Source organism: Diceros bicornis, chromosome 35 (assembly GCF_020826845.1).
Source record: "Diceros bicornis minor isolate mBicDic1 chromosome 35, mDicBic1.mat.cur, whole genome shotgun sequence".
Taxonomy (NCBI): domain Eukaryota; kingdom Metazoa; phylum Chordata; class Mammalia; order Perissodactyla; family Rhinocerotidae; genus Diceros; species Diceros bicornis.
In genome coordinates, this window is record NC_080774.1 from 8,962,050 (window position 1) to 8,987,451 (window position 25,402).

General features: G+C 42.6%; 2 protein-coding genes across 2 annotated transcripts; both read right to left on the reverse strand.

Annotated features, from left to right (window-relative positions):
• Positions 1-1,217: 1,217 nt before the first annotated feature.
• On the reverse strand, positions 1,218-11,380 carry ARPC3 (actin related protein 2/3 complex subunit 3). Its single transcript, XM_058531404.1, has 7 exons — positions 11,283-11,380; positions 8,997-9,096; positions 5,610-5,686; positions 3,717-3,785; positions 2,470-2,596; positions 2,020-2,114; positions 1,218-1,533 (listed from the first exon to the last, which is right to left on the reverse strand). Exons 1-7 carry the CDS (start codon positions 11,286-11,288, stop codon positions 1,471-1,473), a joined length of 537 nt encoding a protein of 178 aa, XP_058387387.1. The 5' UTR covers positions 11,289-11,380; the 3' UTR covers positions 1,218-1,470.
• Positions 11,381-13,413: 2,033 nt separating this feature from the next.
• Positions 13,414-24,833, reverse strand: GPN3 (GPN-loop GTPase 3). Its single transcript, XM_058531400.1, has 8 exons — positions 24,707-24,833; positions 22,045-22,153; positions 18,015-18,182; positions 16,658-16,782; positions 15,661-15,776; positions 15,452-15,548; positions 14,785-14,913; positions 13,414-14,210 (listed from the first exon to the last, which is right to left on the reverse strand). The coding sequence occupies exons 1-8, from the start codon at positions 24,752-24,754 to the stop codon at positions 14,148-14,150; spliced, it is 855 nt and encodes a 284-aa protein (XP_058387383.1). The 5' UTR covers positions 24,755-24,833; the 3' UTR covers positions 13,414-14,147.
• Positions 24,834-25,402: the final 569 nt, after the last annotated feature.

Sequence of the window (25,402 nt, forward strand, 5' to 3'; positions counted from 1 at the left end):
AATAATTCAAGTAAAAAACGGGCAAAGGATATGAACAAACATTTCTCCACAGAAGACATACAAATTGCGAGTATCAAATGAAAAGATGTTCAACGTCATTAGTCATTAGGGAAATATAAGTAAAAATGACAATGAGATACTGCTTCACACCCACTAGGATGGCTATAAACAAATAAGTGTAGGTGAGGATGTGGAGAAATTAGAACCCTCACATGTTGCTGGTGGGAATATAAAAGGGTACAGCCACTGTGGAAAAAAGTCTGACAGTTCTCCAGAAAGTTAAACAGAGTTACCATATGATTCAGCAATTTCACTTGTAGGTATACAACCAAGAGAAATGGAAACATGTCCAAACAAAAATTTGTACATGAATGTTCTTGGCAACATTGTTCATAATAGCCAAAAAGTGGAACCACCCAGATATCCATAAACTGATGAAGGGATAAACAAAATGTGGTGTATCCATACAATGGAATATGATTCAGCCATAAAAAGGAATGAAGTTCTGACACATGCCACAACATGGATGAACCTTGAAGACATTATGCAAAGTAAAAGAACCCAGACAGAAAAGAACAAATATTGTTTGATTCTATTTATATGAGGTGCCGGGAACAGACAAATTCAGAGACTGAAAGTAGATTAGAGGTTACTGAGGAGTCGGGGGTTACAACTACCAGGGGTTTACCGGTTAAGAGTTTCCGTTTGGGGTAATGAAAAAGTTTTGGAAATAGATAGCGGTGATGTTTGCATAACATTGTGAATATAATTAATGCCAGTGACTTATACACTTAAAAATGGTTAAAATGGTAAATGTTATGTGTATTACCATAATAAAAAAAAAAAGGAATGAAGTACTGATACCTAGATGGACAAACTCTGACAACATTATGCTAGGTGAAAGAAACCAGACACAAAAGACCACGTAATATGATCCTATTTATGTGAAATGTCCAGAATAGGCAAATCCATGGAGACAGAAAGCAGATCAGCGGTTGCCAGGGACTAAGAGGAGGGGGTTAGACAGGAAGGGGGCGGGATTGCTAAAGAGAACAGGTACATCTTCTTGGGGTGGTTAAAATGTTCCGAAATTAGTGGCGATGGTTGCAAAACTTTGTATATACTAAAACCTACTGAATTGTACACTTTAAAAGAGGGAATATTATCTCATAAAAAATTTTAAGTGACTGTCAAAGACAAGCCAAGGTTTTCTAACATGGAATGGTAGAAGCTTCTTTATTATTATTACTTATTAAGGACCAACTTAATACTGCAGAAAATTTCAAATCACCCTTCAACAACCCATTCTCCTCCCCACCCCCACCAAATTCTTGATAAAGAGCTCTTCAAGTAAAGACATGCTCTCTTCTCTCTTCTGTATAAAACTTTATGAAATAAAGGCAAAGAACTGTGTACATCTTGCTGTGAAATGCTGCCCACGGCTGAGGACAGTGTCTGCCCAGGCTCCCTTCACTGTCCAGGTCCTGAAAGACTCTTGTTCATGAACTGTCTCTTCACAAAGCAAGTCCACCACTAACAAGAGGGGACAAAACAGAATGAACAACAGTGGTCAAATCACAATACAAGTTCAAGGTAAGCTCAGAACATGAATTTACTTAATAACAAGATTTAATATTAGTCTGGCAGCCCTTATATCATAAACTCCTTGAAAGCACACGTAAAATTTTTTTCTTTTTTTTGAGTAACTCACAGGTTACTCAAAATTACAACTACAAAACAGATGCAATGCATTCAAGATGTTTCACACAAAGAATCTGTTCTGTGAGCTTACAATGTCCTGACATAACGACATGCAACCATAATTTTGTATTATATGCAATTCACTATTCAGTGCAATTTCAGTGAACACCTATGTACAAGGCACATACTCAAAGTTAAACAATACTGCAATGCAGAAACTAAAAGTATTCTCGCAATGGAAGACCTTAGTGTGTTTAATGGTGGCTACAGGATAAAAGGTGATTTATCAACTTAAACAGGCAAAGGAGAGGGTCTTACCTTGCTGGGTTTATCATTCTGAGGATCAAAAACTTTCTCACAAAGTCTCAGTCCAGTCTCTTGCCTTAGCTGCTGTAAGTAGGCCCTCATCACTTCTAAAATAAAGAGTAGGCAGAACAATGAAAAAAACCGTATTTGAGAATGCACCCCAAATGTGCTGGTTGCTGATCTGGACACTGACCCTGGCAATACATTTCTACACATTAAAAAAGGATAAGAAATAGAAACGACAGTCCAAACTGTTTTATACCTATATTTATTTTGGTCCAAAAGATTTTCTACATGTTATACTTGTTGCCAAGAATCTTTTGTGAGAGTGACAAGATAATGTACATGCCAATGAGTCCACTCTTCATCTGTATACCAATCAAGACAAGAAAAGGAGGGGGTAAAAGGTCAAATGGAGAAAATCTTGTGCCACAGCAAGAGAGGGACAGACCCTGTTCTTACCATCTTCCTGTTTGTTTGCAGGCTTGGCATAAATTGCGTTAAGTGGAAAACCAGGCTCTCCAGGAATGGGAAAATTAGTGATTCCCAGTGTATACATTTCTTTCTCGCCTTGGCTTTTGGAATTGCACTAGGAAAAAAAAAAAATATACACACACACACACAGATATGGATAGACAGAGATATACACACACAAGTATCTTACGGGAAAATACTAATATCCAATTTGCAGTTTTTTAGTCTAAGTAGCTATGGCTTGGGTTATTAATGTTTTGGGGGCCCTTTTGCAATCTGGTGAAGCCTCTGGACCCCTTCTCAGAATAATGTTTTAAATGAATAAGATACAATACATAGAATTACAAAAGAAACCAATTATAGTGAAATACAATAATTATAATAATAAAAAACCAAATTTATGGGGCTGGCTCAGTGGTGTAGGGGTTAAGCTCGCTCACTGCATTTCGGCAGCCCGCGGTTTGCAGGTTCAAATCCTGGGCATGGACCTACACACCGCTCGAGCCATGCTGTGGTAGCGTCCCACATATAAAATGGAAGAAGATGAGTAAGGATGTTATCTGAGGGCCACTGTTCCTCAGCAAAAAGAGGAGGCTTGGCAACAGATGTTAGCACAGGGCCAATCTTCCTCACCAAAAAAACCCCAAAACACAAAACAAAAAAACTCCCCAAATTTATGACGTAGTCATAAATGTGCTTCCTAATTCAAATAACAAAATAACTAAATAACAAGATCCAGCAAGGGGCTTATAACTAAATTTTGAAGTAGTAATGAGTGTAAACAAATTTCAAAATATCTTCAACTCTAAACGTAATATGAAAATGCTGTGATTTCTAGTGGAGAAAAAGTCACAGGCATTGCTAATACTACTGTGGGTTATTGTCTACATTAATAATTGAAGTAAATGCTCAATTTCAGTTAGAGGTTAGTAAAAAGAAAGATGTAATCTCTTCCCACTCAAGTTCATGGACCCTTGAATTCCATCCTTGGACTCCAGGTTAAGAACCCCAGAGCCAAGGGCTTAAAAGGAGTTTTTTGGTCAAGATTTTTGTCTTGGGAGAACACACGCAAGGCCTTAAACCACCACCACCCTTCTCTTCTGATTCACGACTCCACTGTTAAGTCCATGCTCTAAGTCAGAGGAAATATTTCCTACTTGTCCTTAAAGTCTCAACAAGTGCAAATACCTATTATAATTAGTTTTCCTGACAGATGATCATCCAGGTTTAATTACCTTTTGAAGTTTCTTTAGACACTCAGAAATGTACAGAGTTATATATATCAAGGTTCTATCAGCTTCATTCTACAGGGAGGAAAACAAAACTTAAAAACAATGCTGATCAAAACATAACAATTATGTGCAATAAATTAATTCAATCCTTGTCTTTTGATTATCAACTGAACACTGTGAAAGTATAGTTACTATAGCATCACAAATTCCCATTCTCCAAATGCAGTCTTCTCAAGCCCCCTTTCTGTGAGTTCCTGGGGAGGGAGCCACCAGCTTCCACCCCGAGCTGTGTGGCTGCTCCTGTTTGCCTCGGCTCCCCTAGCCCCTGGGTTCCTGAGAAGCTGTGCAAACAGGCCCTCACTCTGTGTAGGAAGGAGAGTTAACAAAGCTGCCTGGAAAACCAGAGGTGCACCATATGGTTGGCTAATTTTTAAAAACACTTTCACTTCAGGATCTCTGCTGAGAACAGAAACGTTCATGACTCCTAAGGAGGAAGTAATAATTTCACATGTGACTTGTTCTTGAAGAGCTCCATAAGCCCAGTTCCTGATCTAACCAAAAGGAAAATGTGCAGAAGACAAATGGATGTTGATCAAATGTGGCATGTACTTCAGGTCAAATTTTATACAGATTTTAGTTAAAAAAAAAACAAAAAAACAACTACACATTTCCCTATTTTCAAGATCATATGATATTCGAAGAGAAGGAAATGTGGCAGAATTATAATATTTATTTATACCTACTGCAAACACAACACTTAGACCATGCATTAGATACAGAAAACACTCCTTTAATATTACAGAATGTTTAGACCACAATTTGTAGACCAAGAGTCTACAAATAAAGATTTCACACCCTGTTTGATTCCAAAAGGTCAAAATTTGGCAACGAGAGGTTAAAGTTCCAAATTGTTGAATATTATCAAGAAAATCTATTGACACTCCTTGTAACTTGCTCATAGCAGGAGCTCAGAAAACTTTTTTTTTCCATTTCCCCCTCTCCTTTTCTGCCATCCTCCTTATACCTTCCCCTTGATCTCATTCCTCATAAGAACTCAGAGCAGAAACGAAGAAAGGGTGGTTGAGGGAAGGCTCAGGGTCACTGAAGTTTCTTTATTTCTCCATCGCAGATTCAAGACACAGGAAGTATATAAAAAATAACACAGCATACGGGATTTTTAGTTTTGGACTGGCACATAGTAGGTGCTGAATTAATGCTGAATAAAGAAAGAAGTGTCTACACCATGAGTTGGCAACTTTCTCTGTAAAGAACCAGATAGTAAATACTTTAGGCTTTGCAGGCCATATAGTCTTTATCACAATTATCCAACAAAGCTGTTGTGGCATGAAATCAGCTATAGACAATATATAAACAAATGCGTGTGGCTGTGTTCCAATAAAACTTTATTTACAAAAAAGAGGCAGTGTGCCAGATTTGGTCCTCAAGCTGTAGTTTGCCCACCTCTGGTGTAGACTTTGGAGGAAAAATGAGAAATTGGGGCCGGCCCCGTGGTGTAGCGGTTAAGTGCACGCGCTCCACTGCTGGCGGCCCGGGTTCAGATCCCGGGTGCACACCACTGCACCGCTTGTCAGGTCATGCTGTGGCGGCGTCACACATAAAGTAGAGGAAGATGGGCACTGATGTTAGCTCAGGGCCAGTCTTCCTCAGCAAAAAGAGAAGGAGTGGCATTGGATGTTAGCTCAGGGCTGATCTCCCTCATCGAAAAAAAAAAAAATGAGAAATTAATATTGATATAGAGTCTAACATTAGGCACTGTTCTGGATTTTTAAAATCACACAATCTCATTTACTTTACTTCTCAGAGCAACCCTGACTGCCAGGTAGATATTATCCCTATCAGAAAACTAAACTAAATATTACAAGCTCTGTACTTTACCTTAATTTCATAGTTTTTGAAGAAGACATTGGCTTTGAAATAATAGATGGCTTCATCCACAATATCTGTATCTTTTGCTAAGCAGGACAAAAGGAGAGCAAGGCAGAGAACATTAGCCAAATGCAAAACATAACACCTAACAAAGCTACAAAAAAATATATATCCAAGCTTAACAGTCAAGGGTTTCAGAGTTGAATAAAATAAAATGAGGCTGCTGAAATATAAAACCTTCATAAACAATCTCTAGAAAAATAAGTACATAGTTTAGTCTTTTTTTTTTTTTTAATTATTTTATTTATTTTTTTCCCCCCTAAGCCCCAGTAGATAGTTGTTATGTCACAGCTGCACATCCTTCTAGTTGCTGCATGTGGGACGTGGGCCCAGCATGGCCGGAGAAGCGGTGCGTCGGTGCGCACCCGGGATCCGAACCCGGGCCGCCAGCAGCGGAGCGCGCGCACTTAACCGCTAAGCCACGGGGCCGGCCCATATTCTTTTTTTTTTTATAATTTTATTTATTTATTTATTTCCCCAAAGCCCCAGTAGATAGTTGTATGTCAAGCTGCACATCCTTCTAGTTGCTGTATGTGGGACACGGCCTCAGCATGGCCGGAGAAGCGGTGCGCTGGTGCGCGCCTGAGATCTGAACCTGGGTCGCCAGCAGCGGAGCACGCGCACTTAACCGCTAAGCCACGGGGCCGGCCCCATAGTTTATTCTTACGGCTTTATTGTTTTTATAAAAATTATACGTGTTCATTAGAAAAATAAATTAATCAATACAGGAAAAAAATTTTTAAAGGTCACCCTAATCTCACTACCCAGAAATAACTACTATTAACATTTGGTGAACATCATTCCAGAGATCTCTCAGTGCATTTATAAAAACGGACTGAGACATCACAGACTAACTTTAACAAAACACTTTTTTAAAAATAAAAATTATTCAATATAATTTTATTTGAATTTACATACTATAGTTTCAGAGAAAAAACTCAACACAGTGGGGTTCACACATCCATCTTTCTTTTTATGAAAACTGACAAAATATATTTGTACAAACTGTTCTAGATGGCTAGAGACTGAGAAAAGCCAGAAATACTGTTGTGACAAAGGCAGATCTCATTACACAATTTCTTTGGCAATTTTTTGTTTTCCTTTTTTTATTTTAGAAGGTCAAAATCCCAAGGTCTTGATATCTGGCAGCTGGTCTCAGCAATGCAGAGACAGTTATTTATATTTCTTCTCCACGACTGCTATCCCTCTCATACAGCAGAAATGCAAAGTAATCCTGAAGTTTTATTACTCTGTAATTCAGCTGTCTTTATCCCTGCTCATTCTCTTGCTAAAGAATTTCCACAGAATTCTAATTCTATTTTCTTATCTGCAAAAAAGAAACTTCCTCAGAGGATTCGATAGTGTTTACAGAACCAGCTAGTTCTTCTAAATGTAATGACGTGGGTCATCGGGGAGAGGCTATAGGATTCAGAAGAGTGTTTGGCACATAAAAGATGTTCAAAAGGGTATTTGTTGGATTAAATAAACTAATTTGTTTAATGCTAATAGTTATTTAGCTCACAGCACAAGCTTATACTTTCCATAATTCCAAGTCAGTTCTATTCCAGTCCCCTGGGGAAGAGTAACAGGTAATGAAAATCCAGTTTCTTGGGGTCTCATTCTCCCTCAAGGGCCCAAGAACCGCAAAGGTGGTAATTAGATTTACTCTATCCTTAGTCAATGGCATCTTCTGGTATACTATATAGTACTTTGTAATGATCTAAAAAGGGTTCTTCTCAAGGAATCTGGGCCAACGCTGACTCTCATTTTTTTCTTTGCTGTAATTCTTTTATACTATTTTACTTCTTTTTGGTTCGTTTTTTTTCCATCTGTCCTTTTTTCTTCATCTCAGAATCAAGTAGACACAGTGGTGACTCACCAAATTCATTAAGTTTACTGAGCTTTCAACTGGTGTTGAAAACAAAATTAAATGAAAAAGAGGTCAAGTCAAATAGTCTGGCAGAGGAATGCAGATGGGGTCAGTACAAAATTGGTAATTAAAACCATGGTCTTGCGGGGCCGGCCCTGTGGCTTATCGGTTAAGTGCACACGCTCCGCTACTGGTGGCGTGGGTTCGGATCCCAGGCGCGCACTGACGCACCGCTTGTCTGGCCATGCTGAGGCCGTGTCCCACATACAGCAACTAGAAGGACGTGCAACTACGGCATACAACTATCTACTGGGACTTTGGGGAGAAAAAGGGAAAAAAAAAAAAAGGAGGAGGATTGGCAATGGATGTTAGCTCAGGGTCGGTCTTCCTCAGCAAAAAGAGGAGGATTGGCATGGATGTCAGCTCAGGGCTCATCTTCCTCACAAAAACAAAAAAACAAAAAACATGGTCTTGGAAACCATGAACGAAATTCAGTGCAGACCCTTTCTGGGTGCAGGGAAACCATATCTAATATAATACAAATTACACTGTTGGCAGAACATCTCAGAATGTGTCAGAAGAATCTCAGATAGTGTCTGAAAAGAACGGAGCTTTCTGAACAGTAAAAAACGGTTACCAAAAAAAAAGGAAAAGAAAGTGAATACCAAGAAAGAAAGCAAAGATATAAAATTCAGAAAAGCAACAAGAAATGAATAATATTAGATACGACATTTAAGATTTAAGATGGAGGTATTGCTAAAAATGAAGATCCTGAAGAATGAATAAAGGAAGCAGATTTAGATAAGGAAGAGGTTAACATATGTTTTGTTTTTTCCATTTTGATGACAGAGAAAGGACAGGGACACGGCATTTTACAGATGTAGCAGTGTTAGATTAGTTTGAAAGAACTCACAGATGATAGGAACAGTGTCACGACTGAAGCATTTTTTTCCCCCTCGATAGAATACCCTGGAGAAATGAGCAGCAATAATACAGTTTCCTACTAAATGCAACATATACCCATGATCTTGAAAGGTCTAGAAAGCAATATCCACCAAGCAAATAGAAAACACAAGAGCGGGTCCAGCCCCGTGGCTTAGTGGTTAAGTGCTCGAGCTCCGCTGCTGGCAGCCCGGGTTTGGATCCCAGGCACGCACCGAGGCACCGCTTGTGAGGCCATGCTGTGGCGATGTCCCATATAAAGTGGAGGAAGATTGCTACGGATGTTAGCTCAGGGTGAGTCTTCCTCAGCAAAAAAAAAAAAAAAAAAAGAAGAAAGAAAGAAAGAAAAAGAGGTGGATTGGCATGGATATTAGCTCAGGGCTGATCTTCCTCACAAAAAAAAAAAAAAAAAGAAAACACAAGAGCAATCTGAGGCACAGGACTTCCCCAATTGGGTAATATCAGAGCATTGCTAGATGTTTCATACCAAAATCTGAAAATAATGGAAAGGGGTTTCAACTTACTCTCTCTAGGGGCAGGTCCTTTGAACTGACTTCTGATGGGCAACAGGGCCATGTTTCCAATGAGTTTGGTGTCGGGGTCCATGAGAGAAGAGTGGTAAGCCTGTGGTGGCAAGCCAGGTAAGAACAGAGAAGCAGAGAGCAACGTCAGCAGAGCAGACAAGAACATTTCCTCAAAGGAAAAAAAGAGCAACCCACCCAAGATTAACCAGGGGAGGGGGCAGAGGGATAGTGGCATCGACGTGCTGGAGCTGGCTCTTACTGGCTCATGAAAACTGACTGCTAAATTTTGAGAAATTTTGAGCCAAGTTGGTTGTTGAACACAGCCATTATTAAAAATTAAATTATATAAATTTGCAGTTAAAAAATAGTATTAAAAACAAAGGTAATGAATACTCAAAATTCACTACTTGTTATTTTTAAAAGTTGTTTCACTATTGTCTATGATCTTAAGGTTATTTATGTCTTTGTATCTTTATGGTGGAAATACTATATAATGGGATGTGACTGGGCATCTCTTCCCGTTCTATGTTCAGTAACATCACATTGGTACCTGGTGGGAGTATCTACACTACAGAAGTAGGCAAACACTATATTAATCAGGGGTACCCACGCCCTAGCTGCTATTAAGCCAGAACCCAAGCAGTGGCTTTTCAGGTCTGCCACTTCCTGGCTTGGTCTTTGACCAAGACATCACTTTTCTTCTCAGCCTGTTTCTAAATTTGTAAAATGAAGAGACAGATACTGCCTTCAGAGAGCAGGTGTGAGTTAAAGAAGGAGAAAAAAAATCACATTAACGAGAGCAATTTGTAGGCTGATTCGTAGTTCCGCTTTTTACACAATGTCTGGCTTTTTGTAAGGCAACATGGGCCCCATTCATATATTTATTCATTCACCAAACGATTACTAAGCACCTTCTACATCCAAGGCACCATGATATAATGGGATGCAAGACCAGTATGGTTTCCACTCTTGAAGAACTTTCAGGCTCATGAAAAAGACAAATATTAAATAAGCAATCACAAGGGAAGTCCAGGGTGCTCTACATGCAACTGGAATAAGCACCGGGCTTTAGAGTCCCCGGCTTATAACCCGTTTTGGGCGCAACCTCAGGCACGTTACTTAACTTCTCTGAACCTCAGTTTCCTCCTCTGCAAAATGAGAAAACAACAACATATCTACTTCCTAGGGTTACTGTGAGGATTAAATGGGATAATTTATATGAAGTGTGCAGCTCAGGGCCTGCCTGGCACACATCAGGAGTCAAATGGTAGCTATGGGATTCATAAAATACACATTTGTAACTATGGCTTGCTCCTTTTCATCACAGGTCTGCTTCACCTAAAGCAGCCGCCACCCTCCCCTTCAGCAGCTGCTGTCTTGTTACCCATCTGGTATTTCCTTCATAGCATTTGTCACTGTCTGAAACCATCTCCTTCATTTTCTTTACGTTTACGTGTTTATTGTCTGTCCCCTCATTAGAATGTAAACTCCTTCAGAGGAGCTATTTGTTGGCCTTATGCTCTGCTGTAACAGTGCTTGGTATGCAGCAGGTGCTCAGTAATGTTTGTTGTATGAATAGTCACGTTTTTGAAGCTTCTTCCTAATCTGCAAAATGGAGACCATGACGGTGATAAATCTACCCCAGAGGCTGGCTGTCAGAAATTAAGAGCAATCAGACCACCATCAATTTTACTCCCGATGCACAAGAAAACAGAAACATCTGGAAACCAGGCGCGGACCCGAGTCTGCTCTGGGGCCCTAAACCCAGCAGCTCAGGGGTGGCCGCCACTGCCGGGGCGACAGGGGAGGAGCCGGGGAAGCGGGGTCTGGCAGACGACAGGCAGCGGGAGGGACCCGCCCCCTGGGGCGGAGGAGGAAGTGGGCCTGCAGGCGAAAAGGAGAAGCCGGACCCCGGACTTGAAAAATGAAAAATAAAAGCGCAGCCCTTGGCTTCGCGGCGCTAGTGAGGCTTTGGGGACCCTGCCGGAGTCGGGGTGCAGAAAGGGGGAGAGAAGGGATCGGGACTGGGGAGAAGGGGGTGCAAAGGACCGGGGCAGCCTCCTCCGCACGCCCCTGGTCTCTGGCCCTCTCTGCCGCGCCCCCGCCCCCACGGCCGACGCCCCGGGCGCCCCAACTCCAAGGGACCGGCCCCTGCCCTCGCTCTCTCCTCCTCAGGCCCCTGCTTCCCCGCCGCCCTCCTCGGCCCGCTTGTCTCAGCGCACGCACCATTCCTCGCCGCTCTCCCCAGTTCTCGCCGCCTCCCCACACCCCGACCGGCCCCCTTACCGGCATCTCGGCGGCGCCCGGGTTTCAAGCCAGACAAGGAAGACAGGTTAGAGCGCGGCGCTTCCGGTCTGGCGGCCCGGGCGGGGTAGGCGGAAGTGAGCCGGAAGGGGAGGGCGAGGGGAGGACGCGGCGCTTCCGGGCTTGCTGTCGCGCCGCTGGCTGCTGCGGCTGCGCGGATCCGGAGGGGCGCCAGGGGGCGCCCGAGCACTAGGCAGGGACCGCGTGTCGCGCATGCGTGAGGCGTGTGCGCAGTGGGGATGGGTTTGGGAGTTACAGAATCCCAGTGATTAATCACCTCGTTTGTTTTCTTCAAAGATCAGCTTTTCAGTGAAGCATTCCCTGCGTCACACTATTTTAAATTCAACCCCACTCCACCCCCTTGCCTCACCCTTCTTTCCCTTAGTTCTTATGGTTCTTTTATTATCTAGTTTACTTTTGGTGTTTGTCTCCGTCTCCCCATCCATATGAGCGTAAAAAAGGCAGGGATTTTGTCCGTTTTGTTCACTGCTGTATCTCCCGCGCCTGTAACAGTGATGGTACATAGTAAGCACCAATAAACACTTATTGAGTGAGTGAACGAACCCAACCCATTGGTTTTAACAACGGGGAAACGAGCACAGGGAAGAAGGGGTTTGTGCGTTACTCCGCACTGCAATTCTTTGCAATGGGGCAGTACTGTAATGGTTGAGCAAGTGGACTCTGGGTTTGAATCTCAGCTCTAATACTTGCTAGCTGTGTAATTTGGGGCAAGTTAATTAACCTCTCTGTGCCTCAGTTTCCTTACCTGAGAATGGAGATAACAGTACTTACCTCAGTTTTGTGATGATGAAACGAATTGCATGTAAAGTGCTTAGAACTTAAATGCCTGGAAGATACTGAAAGCTCAGGCGTTTTTAAGCGCACGGCCCCACTGAGGCACAGAGAGGTTACTAGAAATCACCTCATGTTACAAGCCAAGTTCATTGCTGCTTCGGGCCATTTCTTCTGCCAGTCCCTCAGACTGGAATATTTTGCCCCATGTTCCCACAACTGATTTCTCATTTAGGGCTCTGGCCAAATAGTACCTTTTAGGAGGCTTCTTTGACAACAAGCCCAAAGTAATCCCTTAGTCACTCCCCAGTTCATTACTGTTTTCTGTTCTTCCCATTCCTTATCAGGTTTCCTTGTTTGTGGTTAGTCTCAAGAGCCCAGCACCTCAGCTCCATGAGAGGGGCCTTGCTGCTCTGAGTGCTCCTATTTTATCCTCAGTGCCTGGTTCCCACCAGTAAATTTGTCTGAAGAATCACGTCAGGTTCTCCTACAAGACAGGGAAATCCTTGAAGATTGGAACTGTCATATTCATTCTGAAACCCCAGTGTTCAGAGGGGAAGGAAATGGAATTTGGCCTTTCACTTCTTGCCCAGAGGGACAAACCAGACTCTCCAGAAGCTAAACCAGGGAGGTACAGCTCCAGGAGCAATGAGGAGGGTGAATGAAAAGTTGCCTTTTCTTTCTTCCCCTCTCATGTGACAATAAAATTTCTAAAAAGTAGCAACATGAGGAGCTCAGGGTGTTTTCACACTTTCTACACACTAAAGGCCACAGGAAAAGTCCCCAGGCAGGACAGCACATCCCCAGGTTGCCCACTCATCACGTGCTCCCGATTGCCCCTGTGAGAAGACTCACATTAAGGCACCCTGGTGCAAATACCTGACTCTTGCCCCGAGCCTGGGCTCCAGGCACAACTTACCCCTGATGGCTGACTCCTCACAATTTTGCCTTTGATTAAAATGGATCCAATGTGACACTGCAGGTGTACTTCTGCTATCTAGGCCCAAGAATGATTAAAAATTTAACCTGAGTTGCAGCTTTTCTATAAGGGATTAATTTGTATCAGCTGGAAGATCCAGTGCCAAATGAGTAATGGAGCCTGGGCCTGCTATGAGGATTAAATGAACCAGATTATGTAAAACACTTCTTAGCACAATGCCTGGCAGAACTCGATAAATGAGATTCCGCTTTGCTTTAGTAGGGCCTGGCCTACAGTGGGTGCCAGAGAAATACCTGTTGATTGACCAGTCATTCCTCATGCTTTCCACCCAACCCAAATGAACTCAGAAATACCGAAAATAAACAATTCAATGTGCAGGAAGTTAAAAAGAAAAAATTACGTCTTTTATATTTTTGTGTGCATCTGTTATTATTCAAGGAAAGTATAAATGTTTAAATGCTCAGAGACTACAAACATTTTAAAAGAAATCACTGCCTACATTTTGACGCTTGGGGAAATTGACTCATTCAAAAATTTGTCCTGGCTGAGTATTTTAAATTCTGACTGGAAAACAAGAGTGTAATGAAAAGTTAGTGCTATCTTTCTATTTCTTTTATTTATATACATTTATATCTTAAAACATAGTTACTTTTCAGTTCTTAATTATACAAATAATACATTTTCAATGTAGGAAACTGGAAGATACAGATAAGCAATGATCTTATCTATATTCTTCTGGATTTTTTCCTTTGGACACACATATGTATATTTGTTACAATAACTTCTGCCCCTCCAAAAAACCTTCAAAAATAACAAATGATAAAAATAAAGGTAGAGTGGTCTTAACTGTACCACAGGGACTAATTTATATTATATACAAATCTATGTGCATTCATTTCAATTTCGACTTTTAAAATCTAAATTGCTGCTGTTAAACAGCAGCAGTTTCAGAATAACTCAGAACTTGATTCAGGCATGCTGCTGATAAAAAGCCAAGTATTATTTTTTTCATTAAAATAAGCAGCTTTCTAGTATTGCATCCTTTGAAGACAAGAATATTCTGCTGGTTCAGTCACAAGCTCTTCATATATATATAGTCACTTTTAATAAACTCTTCATTCATTCTGGTGTTCTTGAAAATATTCATCAAACATAGAAGAAGACTCATCTTCATGTTCCTGACACAAAGGAAACACAAAATAGAAAATATATCATTTCCCCTCAGTTAGACCAAGTGTGTGCTGACATTTTCCAGGTCATGCTCTACCAGGAGCTAACGCCCAGCAGCAGTTCCACGTGTCGTCTATAGTGACAAAAGGCATGACTGACAGTATTTTTCCAGATATGTGGTAAACTCAAGCGCTACATCTCATTAGAAGCGTATCTTACTCGAGCTTACACTCACGCCAATTCTCAGCTAATCTGCTGTGACAGCGCCCTACTGACAACTATCCCTGGTCTTTCCACTGACATATGTGAAGGCAGCCCAAGTTCAACTGGATTTCACTTCCTCTTTGCACACACCCCCGAGCTGTGAGGACAAAGAAAACTCAATAATATTGCCTTGATAACAGGTAGGGTACAACTGACACTGCTTGTTGAGCCCAGGTGTCAATTTCAGAGATCACCCAGAAAAGCCAAGGTTACTGCTGCCACTAAGACAAAAATTAATTTAAAGAGTTGCTGGGATTATGCAGGAGGCCAGTGAGCGCTGGCAAACATTTTTACCGAAAGCCAATAATCAAAAATTACCTTTGGTTCTCTGAATTCTAAGTCTTCTCCATACTGAATGGCAAAATCAATATGCTGTAATACAATGTTCATGCTTTCTTCATCTGACTGATCGTAAGGCAAAAATCGAACCATGCTGTAGTCATCAATCTACAAGTTGGGGATTTCAGAAAGGGTCATTCTGAAGTTGTACAAAATATTTAATTTTCAATCTATAGTTGAGTTTATAACCATTTATACTTCTGATTAAAAACATTTCTGTGGGAGGGAAGGGGGAGGAGGGGTAGATAGAGACAGAATAACAGCAAATCATCCTTGATTTTTCTGATCTCCGACCTACTAGAACATTCTTTAACTTATTACATAACTAGACATTGTTTCATAGGTATTTATCTATGAAAATATAATACACATATATATAATATCTGTGAAATAATTTCTAGGTATTCAATAACCACTGGATACTTTACAAGGGCACAGATAGTTCTGAATTCTCAAAATGGCTTGGAATAAGAGACATGTCAGTTAATTTATTAGCTACTGCCAATAACTACTTCTAAATTAAACTACTGACCAGCCAGCCCACAGCCTACCACCATCCTCCTCTCCTTTGCAAGGAAATGGGACTGGATTGTGCTTTTCCAACCTGACCAGGTCTTTTAAAAAAAGAAAAACTTAAAAAGCTTACCAGTCCACATACAGCTTTAGTCAATTTTTTGAATTTTTTGCTTCTTAAGTCACTTGTAGAATCTTCTAATAAAGAATACATATCTGGATCCAGAAACCTTTAAAAGTGAGATGAATAAAAGGAAGAATAATCAAGAAATTAGATTTATAGACTGATAGAACCTCACATCCCTGTAGTTGAGATCTGATGATAACAAAAGAAGAACTCACTTCTCTATTTCCTTTTTTGCTTTCTTACTCAGCAGATCCATTTTCGTCATGATGTTAACTTGTGGAATTTCTAGAGAGATCATAGCACTCAGGGCTGCCAAGATGCCAGAAATAAACTGAAGGAGGAAACAGAAAAGAGAAGATAAATCAACTGTTGCCAACAAAGCTCCCTGGTCCCCACATAAAAGAGAGGCTTCTGCTCTCACTGGGACAAAACTGGCCTAACTAAAAAAAATGTTAATCCTGAAGAAAAGACAGGCCACTCATCAGATGGTTGTCTCATGATTTCCAAAGGTGAGGATAAGGAAGGAAGAGGTAGATTTAATCTACGGTGGTCACAAATCTCAATTTAGACAATACCTTTTTTTTTTTTTTGTGAGGAAGATCAGCCCTGAGCTAACATCCATGCTAATCCTCCTCTTTTTGCTGAGGAAGACCGGCTCTGTGCTAACATCTATTGCCAATCCTCCTCCTTTTTTTTTCCCCCCCAAAGCCCCAGTAGTTAGTTGTATGTCATAGTTGCACATCCTGCTAGTTGCTGTATGTGGGACGCGGCCTCAGCATGGCCAGAGAAGCGGTGTGTCGGTGCGCGCCCGGGATCCGAACCCGGGCCGCCAGTAGTGGAGCGCGTGCACACTTAACCGCTAAGCTACGGGGCTGGCCCTAGACAATATCTTTAACCTCACTTCCTATCAAATATTCCTTAAGAGTTATTAATGAGAAATAAAACTTGTTTTAGATAGTTCATTAACTAGACAAAAGGTCCTCATAAAATTAAAAATAGACTTATAAAACATGCATCTGCCTCATTTTTCTCGGTAAACACTTCCCCCAAATCTACAGGATATCATAATTTACCATTTTTGAGTTAAAAATAATTTAATAATAAAGGATACTAAATAACTCTGGAAATGTCCAGAATCACACAATAATTAAAGGGGACTACCATCTGTTTGTACCCATGACTGAAAAACTGACAAGAGATTTATCCTCAAACCTTGAACGACTCCACCATGAACTGAGAATCAACAAGAAAAACTCCACAGACTCGGAACTCCCACTGTTCTAGCTGCTGGACCAGCTGTTTCATCACGGGCAGGTGGGTGTACAACTCAATCTGACCTACATGAAGAATATTACAAGACTATTACAATCAGGAAACAGGTTAAATCATCAAATTACAGGAAACAAATTTTCCCATAAGATGGTTCAAAAATGAAGGTAGGGGCCGGCCCAGTGGCGTAGCGGTTAAGTGCGCGCTCTCCACTTCGGCAGCCCGGGGTTCGGATCCCGGGCGCGCACCGACGCACCGCTTGTCAAGCCATGCTGTGGCGGTGTCCCATATAAAGTGGAGGAAGATGGGCACAGATGTTAGCCCAGGGCCAGTCTTCCTCAGCAAAAAGAGGAGGATTGGCTACAGATGTCAGCTCAGGGCTGGTCTTCCTCACACACACACACGCACACACACACAAAATGAAGTTAACCCCTAGCAGTAATATATTGAATTTTTAACGGATCTTACACTGTCCTGAAGCAATCATAAAACCTAAGGTACTGCCACCAGGGGAATCCCAAGGAAACTATTCAGTTTTATGTAGAAAACTTTTGCTGATCAAAAGTGAGTGCTACAAAGGTGAATGCAGTTTGGGAATATTCATCAAGGTCTACACTTAGGACGTCTGCACTTTTCTGTGGGTGTTACGTATGTTCAACTAAAAGCAAGAGAAAAAAAAGTGAGAGCCACAAATGGTCAAAGCTAGGTTACACTCAAGTCTAAAATTCACAATTTGGCTTAAGAAGTCGTGTGTCTGGCCCCTATCAGACTCACCTCACGACACGTCCCTCTGTTTACTGTGCTCCAGCCACATCGGCTTTTTGGTGCCTTAAACTCACCTCATTCCTTCCTGCCTCGAGGCCTACAGCATGTTGTGCCCTCTGCCAGGACCACAGTCTCCCTCACCTTCACCCTATGGCCCAGCTTACAGGCCACTGGACCCGAAGCCTCCCCTAACCTCCCTGCTACGTGAGGGTCTGTGCTGCTCCTGTGGGGCACCTGTCACAAATGAACATGAAATAATCATTTGGGCGATTTTTGTTTATACTGGCTAGCACTCCCACTTGACTGTGAGCTCCATGAGGGCAGAGACCATGGCTACTTGGCTCTCTATGGTATTCCCAGTGAACAGAGTTAAGCACCCACTAAACTTAATGAATGAATTAGAGCCAACTTTTGGTGGCTTTTGTACCTTACTGCAGTATAGTTTAGAGATACAAATGCTCACTCCACTCTCTCTCACTGAGGACAGAACTAGCATAACCTCAAGGAAAATGACACATTCAAATTGCTGACTTACCTGGACAGTCAAAAAGGATGTAGTCATCCTCTACATGGCCAAGACAGTTCTCTAGCCAGTCAAAATTATTGGCAAAGTACTCCATGCAAAATACTAATCCTCCATTGGGACCAAACCGCAGAGAATCGTCCTCCATTACATCATCCACCTCGATCAGTTCCCGGATGTCTGAAAAGGACAGACAGGGCCCAGAATATAAGACTGTCCATTCGAAAACTGTTATCCTCACTAGAGATAATAAACAATTATATAAAAACTTACATTATGAAAATTTCTGTACATAGTTATTCACTGCAGCAGTGTCCACTGGAACTAATTAAATAAATTATTGTACAGACAATGGAATCTATGCAGTGATAAAAAGGAGAAGCTCTTTAAGCACTGAGATGATAAAACCTCCCAGGTATACTGTTAAGTGAAAAGCGCAAGGTGCAGAACTCTGTGTAAGAATGCCATCATTTGCATTAAAAAAAAAAAGAGACAAAGATTCATATATATATAATAATATATATATTTGACTTTATATGCATAGACTTTCTATGGAAAGACACCCCAGAAACTGGCAACACTGGCTGCCTCCAGGGAGGGGAGCCGATTACCTGGACACAGAGCTGGGAGGGAGATATTTTCCTGCATACTTATTCTTCTGTACCTTTTGCATTTTGAACCATGTGAACATACATTACCTATTCTAAAACATGTAAAACAAAACCAAATCAAGAAAACCAATTACTGTTTCTTTAACACGACCCCAGGGACACTACTTAACCTCCCTGTGCCTCACTTTCCTTATTTATAAGATGGGGAGGAAATCATATATCCTCGGGTAGAAGAGTGAGGACTATATGAGATAATGTGGCTAAATCACCTATAGCAGGGGCTTAAAAAATTCTGGTATATGTATGGTTCTCTTCTATTACTAATTTTTGGAAATCAGTATTTATAACTTTCTGCCACAGGTGTTTATTTTTGTGCTCACACCTACAATCTCCATTCACAGAGGACTGTGCCTCACTCATAGCCACGTTTATATGGATAACATCTTCCTATGCACTTTCCCAGGGATAAACATCCGACCCAAGCCGGGAAAATAAAACTGGTCTTCTAAAAGGATGACTCAAGGACACTAGTCAGTCAGTAAGACACTGGACCAGAAAGCAGTGTGAACCTGGGGTTGGAGGGACCTTGTTTGGCCACGTGCATCCTGAAGCTGAGAAAGGTGGTCTGTAAGAGAGAGAAAAAGACCGAGACAGACAGAAAGCTGGCCTTGATTCCTGTTATTTTTCTTGTTTGGGGCTCTAGTCTCTCATAAAGCTTTGATCTTGGGTTTTGTAAGAGGTCCCCTGATTCCTTCTAATAAATCCTCCTCTTACAGAAGCTAGCTTTAGTGCTTTCTGTTGGGTGCAATCAAACGATTCCTCAGCAGTGCAATGCCTTTTTCCTCCAGGAAGATGACTATTTCATCTCTCCTCCTCTCTCTTCAACCTACCTCCCCACCCCACCCCACTCACTTCCAGCCACTCTCAGCTGATGACCACACAGGCCATTAACAGAAATCGGAAGCCAACAAAAGAGAACTTCCCACATTCCCACCACCAGTATTCCACAGTGCCTCCCGCCCTGCCTTTCCTCCTGTTACAACGGAAGAAGCACCCCACCCCTAGCAAAGGCAAACCCCTCCCTGTGTTGGGGAGCCCCATCCTTTCTTATTCTTGCAGTCACTCCTGCAGTTACTCTCACTCTCTGGCATCTTTAATTTCTTTTTTTCTACTAGATCCTTTTCTTCAGCACTCAAGTCCCTTCTAGGTACCATCTCTAATCTTAAACCAAAACCTCCCTTGACCCTCACACCCACCTCCAGTTATCATTCTATTTCTCTGCTCTCTTTCACAGCAAAACTTCCTCAGCAAGTTGTCTCCTCTTAGCGCCTACACTGCATCACCTCCAGTTCACTCTTCAAAACCACTCCCATCTGCTTTCATCCCTGCCACTCCACTGAAATCATTAGTGGAGTGATTTCACTCCATGTCCCCACATCTAACAGCCACTCCACTGAAATCATTAGTGGAGTGATTTCACTCCATGTCCCCACATCTAACAGCCACTCCTCTGGCCTCATCTTACACAACTTTCCAGCTGTATCTGACATAACCAACCACCAGCTCTTTCTTGAAACATTCTCTCCTCCTGGCTTCTGTGACGATTCATTCTCCTGACTGTACTCCTACCTTATGGACTCCACATCCTCTACCAGACCTCTGAAGCCTAGATGACTTCAAGGCTTGGTCTTGGGTCCTTTTCTCTAACCATACTCCCTCCCAACATGCTCTCATCCAGTCCTGTAGCTTAACATTTATCTATATGCTGCTGACCTTCAAATGTCTATCTCCAGGCCAGACCTCATCCCTGAATCCCAGACTATTATCTCCAATTGCCTCCTTGATATCACCTCTTAGATATCTATCGGACACCTCAAGTGCAAAGACAACTGCCCCACACCTAAACTGACTTGTTTTCCTCCTCAGTAAAGGATGTCATGCACTCAACAGCTCAAGTCAGAAACCTAAGAGTCACCCTTGATTCCTCCCTTTCCTACAACCTTCTGGTTCAATCTCCCACAAAATGCTGCTAATTCTACATGCAAAATATATACTGAATCTGTCTGCTTCCTTACATCTCCACCACGACTACCCTTGTCCAAGCCATCTAGACAACTACAACAGCCGTGCTGCTGGTCCCTGCTTCTACTCTTGACCCTTTAGAGTCCATTTTTCATCTGAGAGCCACCAGTTATTTTTAAAAACATAACTGTCAATCCTCTGCCCTGCTTAAAACCCTCTAATGGCATTCCACTGTTGACACGTGCTATAGATGGAATGTGTGTGTCCCCCAAAATTCATATTTTGAAAACCTAATGCCCACAGTGATGATATTAGGTGGGGGCCTTTGGGAAGTGATTGGGTCATGAAGGTGAAGCCCTCATGCATGGGATTTGTGCTCTTATAAAAGAGGCTCCAGAGAGATCCCACACTCCTTTCCATCACATGAGGACATAGCAAGAAACTGGCAGTCTGAACCCGGAAGAGGGCCTTCACCAGAACCCGACCATCCTGGCACCCTGATCTTAGACTTCCAGCCTCCAGACCGAAGAGAAATACACTTCTGTTGTTTATAAGCCACTGTGGTATTTTGTTATAGCAGCCTGAAGAGACTAAGAAAACAGGATAAAATCCAAACTTCTCATATCCTACCAGCTCCTACCCTCTTCTTTACTTCACTCCTTATGCCCCTGCTCATCAACATCTTTGCTTTTTCTGGAATATACCAAACCTTTTCCCATCTCTTGGCTATTTATTGACCTTAATGTTCCCTCATCTTGGAAAGTCTTTCCTCAGCTTGGTGAGTACATTACCATCTTCAGGTCTAAGCCCAAATATCCCCTCCTCAGAGACAGTGTCCCTGACTACCCCACGTAAATCAACCTCCCCCAGTTATTCCTTCTCATCAGATTATTTGCAGTCCTTATCCCAATCTGTAATAGGTTTATCATTTTGCTTATTGCTTATCTCCCCTGCTAAAAGGTCTGTGAAGGCAGGGATAGTATCTGTCTTGTTCTCTGCTATAACCCTGGTGTCTGGCATAAAGTAAGTGTTCGACAGACATGTGAATGAATACATTAAAAGAATTTAAAAAAGCAAAGCACTTAGGCTGCTCACTAATAGTATGATCAGCAGTATACCCAATTCACCACAGCAGGACTAAGCCTGAAAGGCACAGAAGGGAAGGGTGGTGAGGGAGGAGTCTATTCACTTTTAATTCTTACATCAAAGACCAAGAAAGGATACTGACACATACATCATCACGAGTGGATGTCACCAAATGATACCCAGCCTCATGCTGTTCACCATGAAAACAGGGGACCAGACTGTAATAATTGATTTTTAGCTTCTGTGCTGAGCAGCCAGCACTCTCTGCGTCCCCAGACCCTTATTTTTCCTGAAGGAGGAGGAAGGCTCTGCTCAGAACTCACCAGCCATCACGGGGTAGTTGAAGTGTTCTGCTGCAGGATCTAGGTTCACAACCTGGACAGACCGATTGAGGGCTTCACAGTGCTGGACCATGGTGGCACAGTAGGTGCTCTGCAATGTCACAAGGCATGAGGAGTCAGAGCAACAGGCAGTGCAGTGCTACTGCCTGCACCCCCAGAAGGACTCTCTACACCCCCTGGGCAGTGTCTACTAAGGCCAAAATTATGTGTTCATCGACTAAAAAGCTGTCTGAAAAGGGCAAAGGCATTGCGCTGGGAATCAGGACACCTGACTGGGCTGCAGAACTGGCTTGGACTCAAGGGTAATTTGGGAGAAGCTGCTTCTCCACTCTGCCCCTCGATTTTCTCATCTCTAACTAGGATGACCTCCATGATCACTAAGACTCCTTCCTGCTCTAACGTGCAATGAGCGGAATTTAAAGGGAGCATTTCTGGTTACACAGTGCAGCAACTAACACATAGTGTCTCCACTAGGACGTGAACAGTCCAAACAAGGCTTTAGGTAGGGTGGTCAGAGACGATTTCTCTGAGGAGACGATATTTGAGCCAAGGGATGGGAATGCGCTTGCCAAACCAGGGGAAGAGCATTCCATGATGAGAGAACATTGACGTCAATAAATAGCATGGAGGTGGGCTATCAATTTGTAACTTTTGGTTTACAGAATTCTTTATCCCTCATGTAGTCATTACCACACTACGTTAAAAATCTCTAGGCTACTTGTCTGTCTCTCCCAACCTCTACTTAAAGGCTGGGATGTGTCGGGCCGGCCCTGTGGCTTAGCGGTTAAGTGCTCGTGCTCCGCTGCTGGCGGCCCACGGTTCGGATCCAGGGCTCGCACCGAGGCACCGCTTCTCTGGCCATGCTGGGGCCGCGTCCCACATACAGCAACTAGAAGGATGTGCAACTATGACATACAACTATCTACTGGGGCTTTGGGGGAAAAAATAAATAAAAATTAAAAAAAAAAAAAAATAAAGGCTGGGATGTGTCTTACGCAGTTTTATAAGTCCAGGGACTAACTAGCACAGTACCTGATACATAATAAATGCTTGATAATGATTTATAATCGACTGACTTAATATGATTTATAATCGACTGACTTAATGTTTGAATATAAACTCCATAAGGGCAGAGATTTGCGTGTGTGTCTTTTATTCAATAACACAATCCCCAACGGCCTAGAACAGTGCTTGGCACAAAGAACATGCTCAATGAGTATTTCTGATCATAAGCACCAAAAATTTATAGAAAGATACTTACCTAACACAATCAGTCCAAAAAGCAGTCCAGAATATAGAAATAACCTCTATCACACTTTCTCCTCAGTGACTTTACACATACTGTTCTCTCTGCCTAGGAGGCCCTCTCCATGCATCACACTGTATGTTAACTGACAAGTCATTTATCTGTATTTCCAGATAGACTATAGGTCTGGGTAGGCAAGAGCCATATCATAGTCACATGTATAACTCCTACACCCAGACTGAGGACAAACCTCAGAACGATGTGTTAATTTAAAGATTTAAGCCACACAACACCTCCACAGACTCGGGTGTTTCCCACACTCCTGTTATTTGACTAATACGTTCACCATTTCTACCATATTTGAATGTCCCTAATATTATTCCCTTAATACTTGTTTACAAGAAAAAACTGTATGTCTATCATAAACAGAAAACCAGTTATATTTATCATAACATGAAGGTAACCATAAAATTAAATACAACTTTATAACTCTTTTCATTCAAGCTAAATACAATTGCCTGTCAAAAGCTGAGTCTAAGATCTGCTCTCTGAAAACACTTGGGGATTAAAGAAGTGTTAAAGATACACCAACATAAGGGAGAGCCCCGTGGCTTAGTGGTTAAGTGCGCGCGCTCCGCTGCTGGCGGCCCGGGGTTCGCGCACCGACGCACCGCTTCTCCGGCCATGCTGAGGCGGGGTCCCACATACAGCAACTAGAAGGATGTGCAGCTATGACATACAACTATCTACTGGGGCTTTGGGGGGGTAAAAATAAATAAATAAAATCTTAAAACAAAAAAAGATACACTAACATCAAACTGACAATTTCACCTCAATGCAAACTGAAAGAAAATTAAAAAGGGAGCAACTTTCTCAATGTATGATTCAATGCTCATTAATGTCAGGCCCATGTACCTCCTAAAATCGCCTCAAATACCAGAAGTCCATGTCTCAAGCTCTGAGAAACAGTGATTAACGAGATGCCACTTGAACCTCTTGGGAGGGAGACAGGGCCAGATTCTGGAGATAGATAAAACCAGATTCAAATTCCAGCCGTCCCTTACTAGTTGTGTGATCTTGGACAAAGAACTTAACTTTTCTATGTCTCATTTTCCTTATCTGTAAAATGGGAATAAGACTTATCTCACTGAGTTGTTGTGGAAATAAATGAGACGTTTACCGCACTATCTGGGGCATAAGTATACAATATTAGCAACTATCATTAGTCTCTTTTCAAAACAACAACAACAAGGACACTGAAGCCCAGGCTGCAGAGGCGGCCTGCTCAGGGTCTCAGGGTCCCCAATACACACACCCGCCGGTCCCTCCCTCAGGACCCGAACCTCCTTGCCTCCCGCGAACTCCGACTTTTCTCTCCTTCTCCCGCCAAATCCTCACCTTCCCGCTGCCCGCGGGACCCATGACCAGCTGCGCATATCGAGGCATGCCGGCTTCCGGGGTTCCCGGCGCCTCCCGTCCCACAGCACCAACAGTCTGACCACCACGCTCCCTCCAGCCTTCGCGCGGCGCCCACTGAGTTCCGGGAACACGACGTGCGAACCAATCGCAATCCAAGCTCCTTTTGCGTCTTCTGTTCCGCCACACCTCTGATTACGGCGCGTCCCGAAGGCCAAATTCCATGTGAAACGCGCCGTCCGGCAGAGGGGGGAGTGTTTGCGCGTGCGCAGAAGTAGCTGGCGGAAATCTGCGGTTGGGATACAGGCGGAGCCGGGTTGCCTTGGTGATAACGGATAACCGACAACAATTAGCATCCCTGCGCCGGGTGCTTTCGACCTTGGTTTGCGTACTGACGTTTGACCTGTATGATGGAACTCGAGGTTTGCAAATTTGCTGAGGGTCTGGAATACTGAGGTGGAAGTCACTTCTTGTTTTAGAGGGCATGTATATTTCCTTCTCGTGACACGTCCCTTCCACAAAAAGATGCAAACGTGCAAACGCGCAATCAACTAAAGAACCCCCGCCCCTCCCCCAATTTAACTCCAAGATCGTGGATCTGCCCTCCCCGCTCTCCCGAAGCTATTCGGGCAGTGTCCGGACCGCATCGGAAGGGGCTCGAATCCGGCATCCGCCTCT

Coding starts and splice junctions, on each gene's coding strand:
- ARPC3 (XM_058531404.1), bottom strand. Junction 2,597..3,716: donor GTCTAAAGAAACTTCAAAAG/GTAATTAAACCT, acceptor TTTTTTTCCTAG/TGCAATTCCAAAAGCCAAGG. Junction 2,115..2,469: donor TGCAAACAAACAGGAAGATG/GTAAGAACAGGG, acceptor TCTTTATTTTAG/AAGTGATGAGGGCCTACTTA.
- GPN3 (XM_058531400.1), bottom strand. CDS start 24,754: ATGCCTCGATATGCGCAGCTGGTCATGGGTCCCGCGGGCAGCGGGAAG. Junction 22,154..24,706: donor GTCCCGCGGGCAGCGGGAAG/GTGAGGATTTGG, acceptor GTGACATTGCAG/AGCACCTACTGTGCCACCAT. Junction 14,914..15,451: donor CTAAAGCTGTATGTGGACTG/GTAAGCTTTTTA, acceptor CCCAACTTGTAG/ATTGATGACTACAGCATGGT.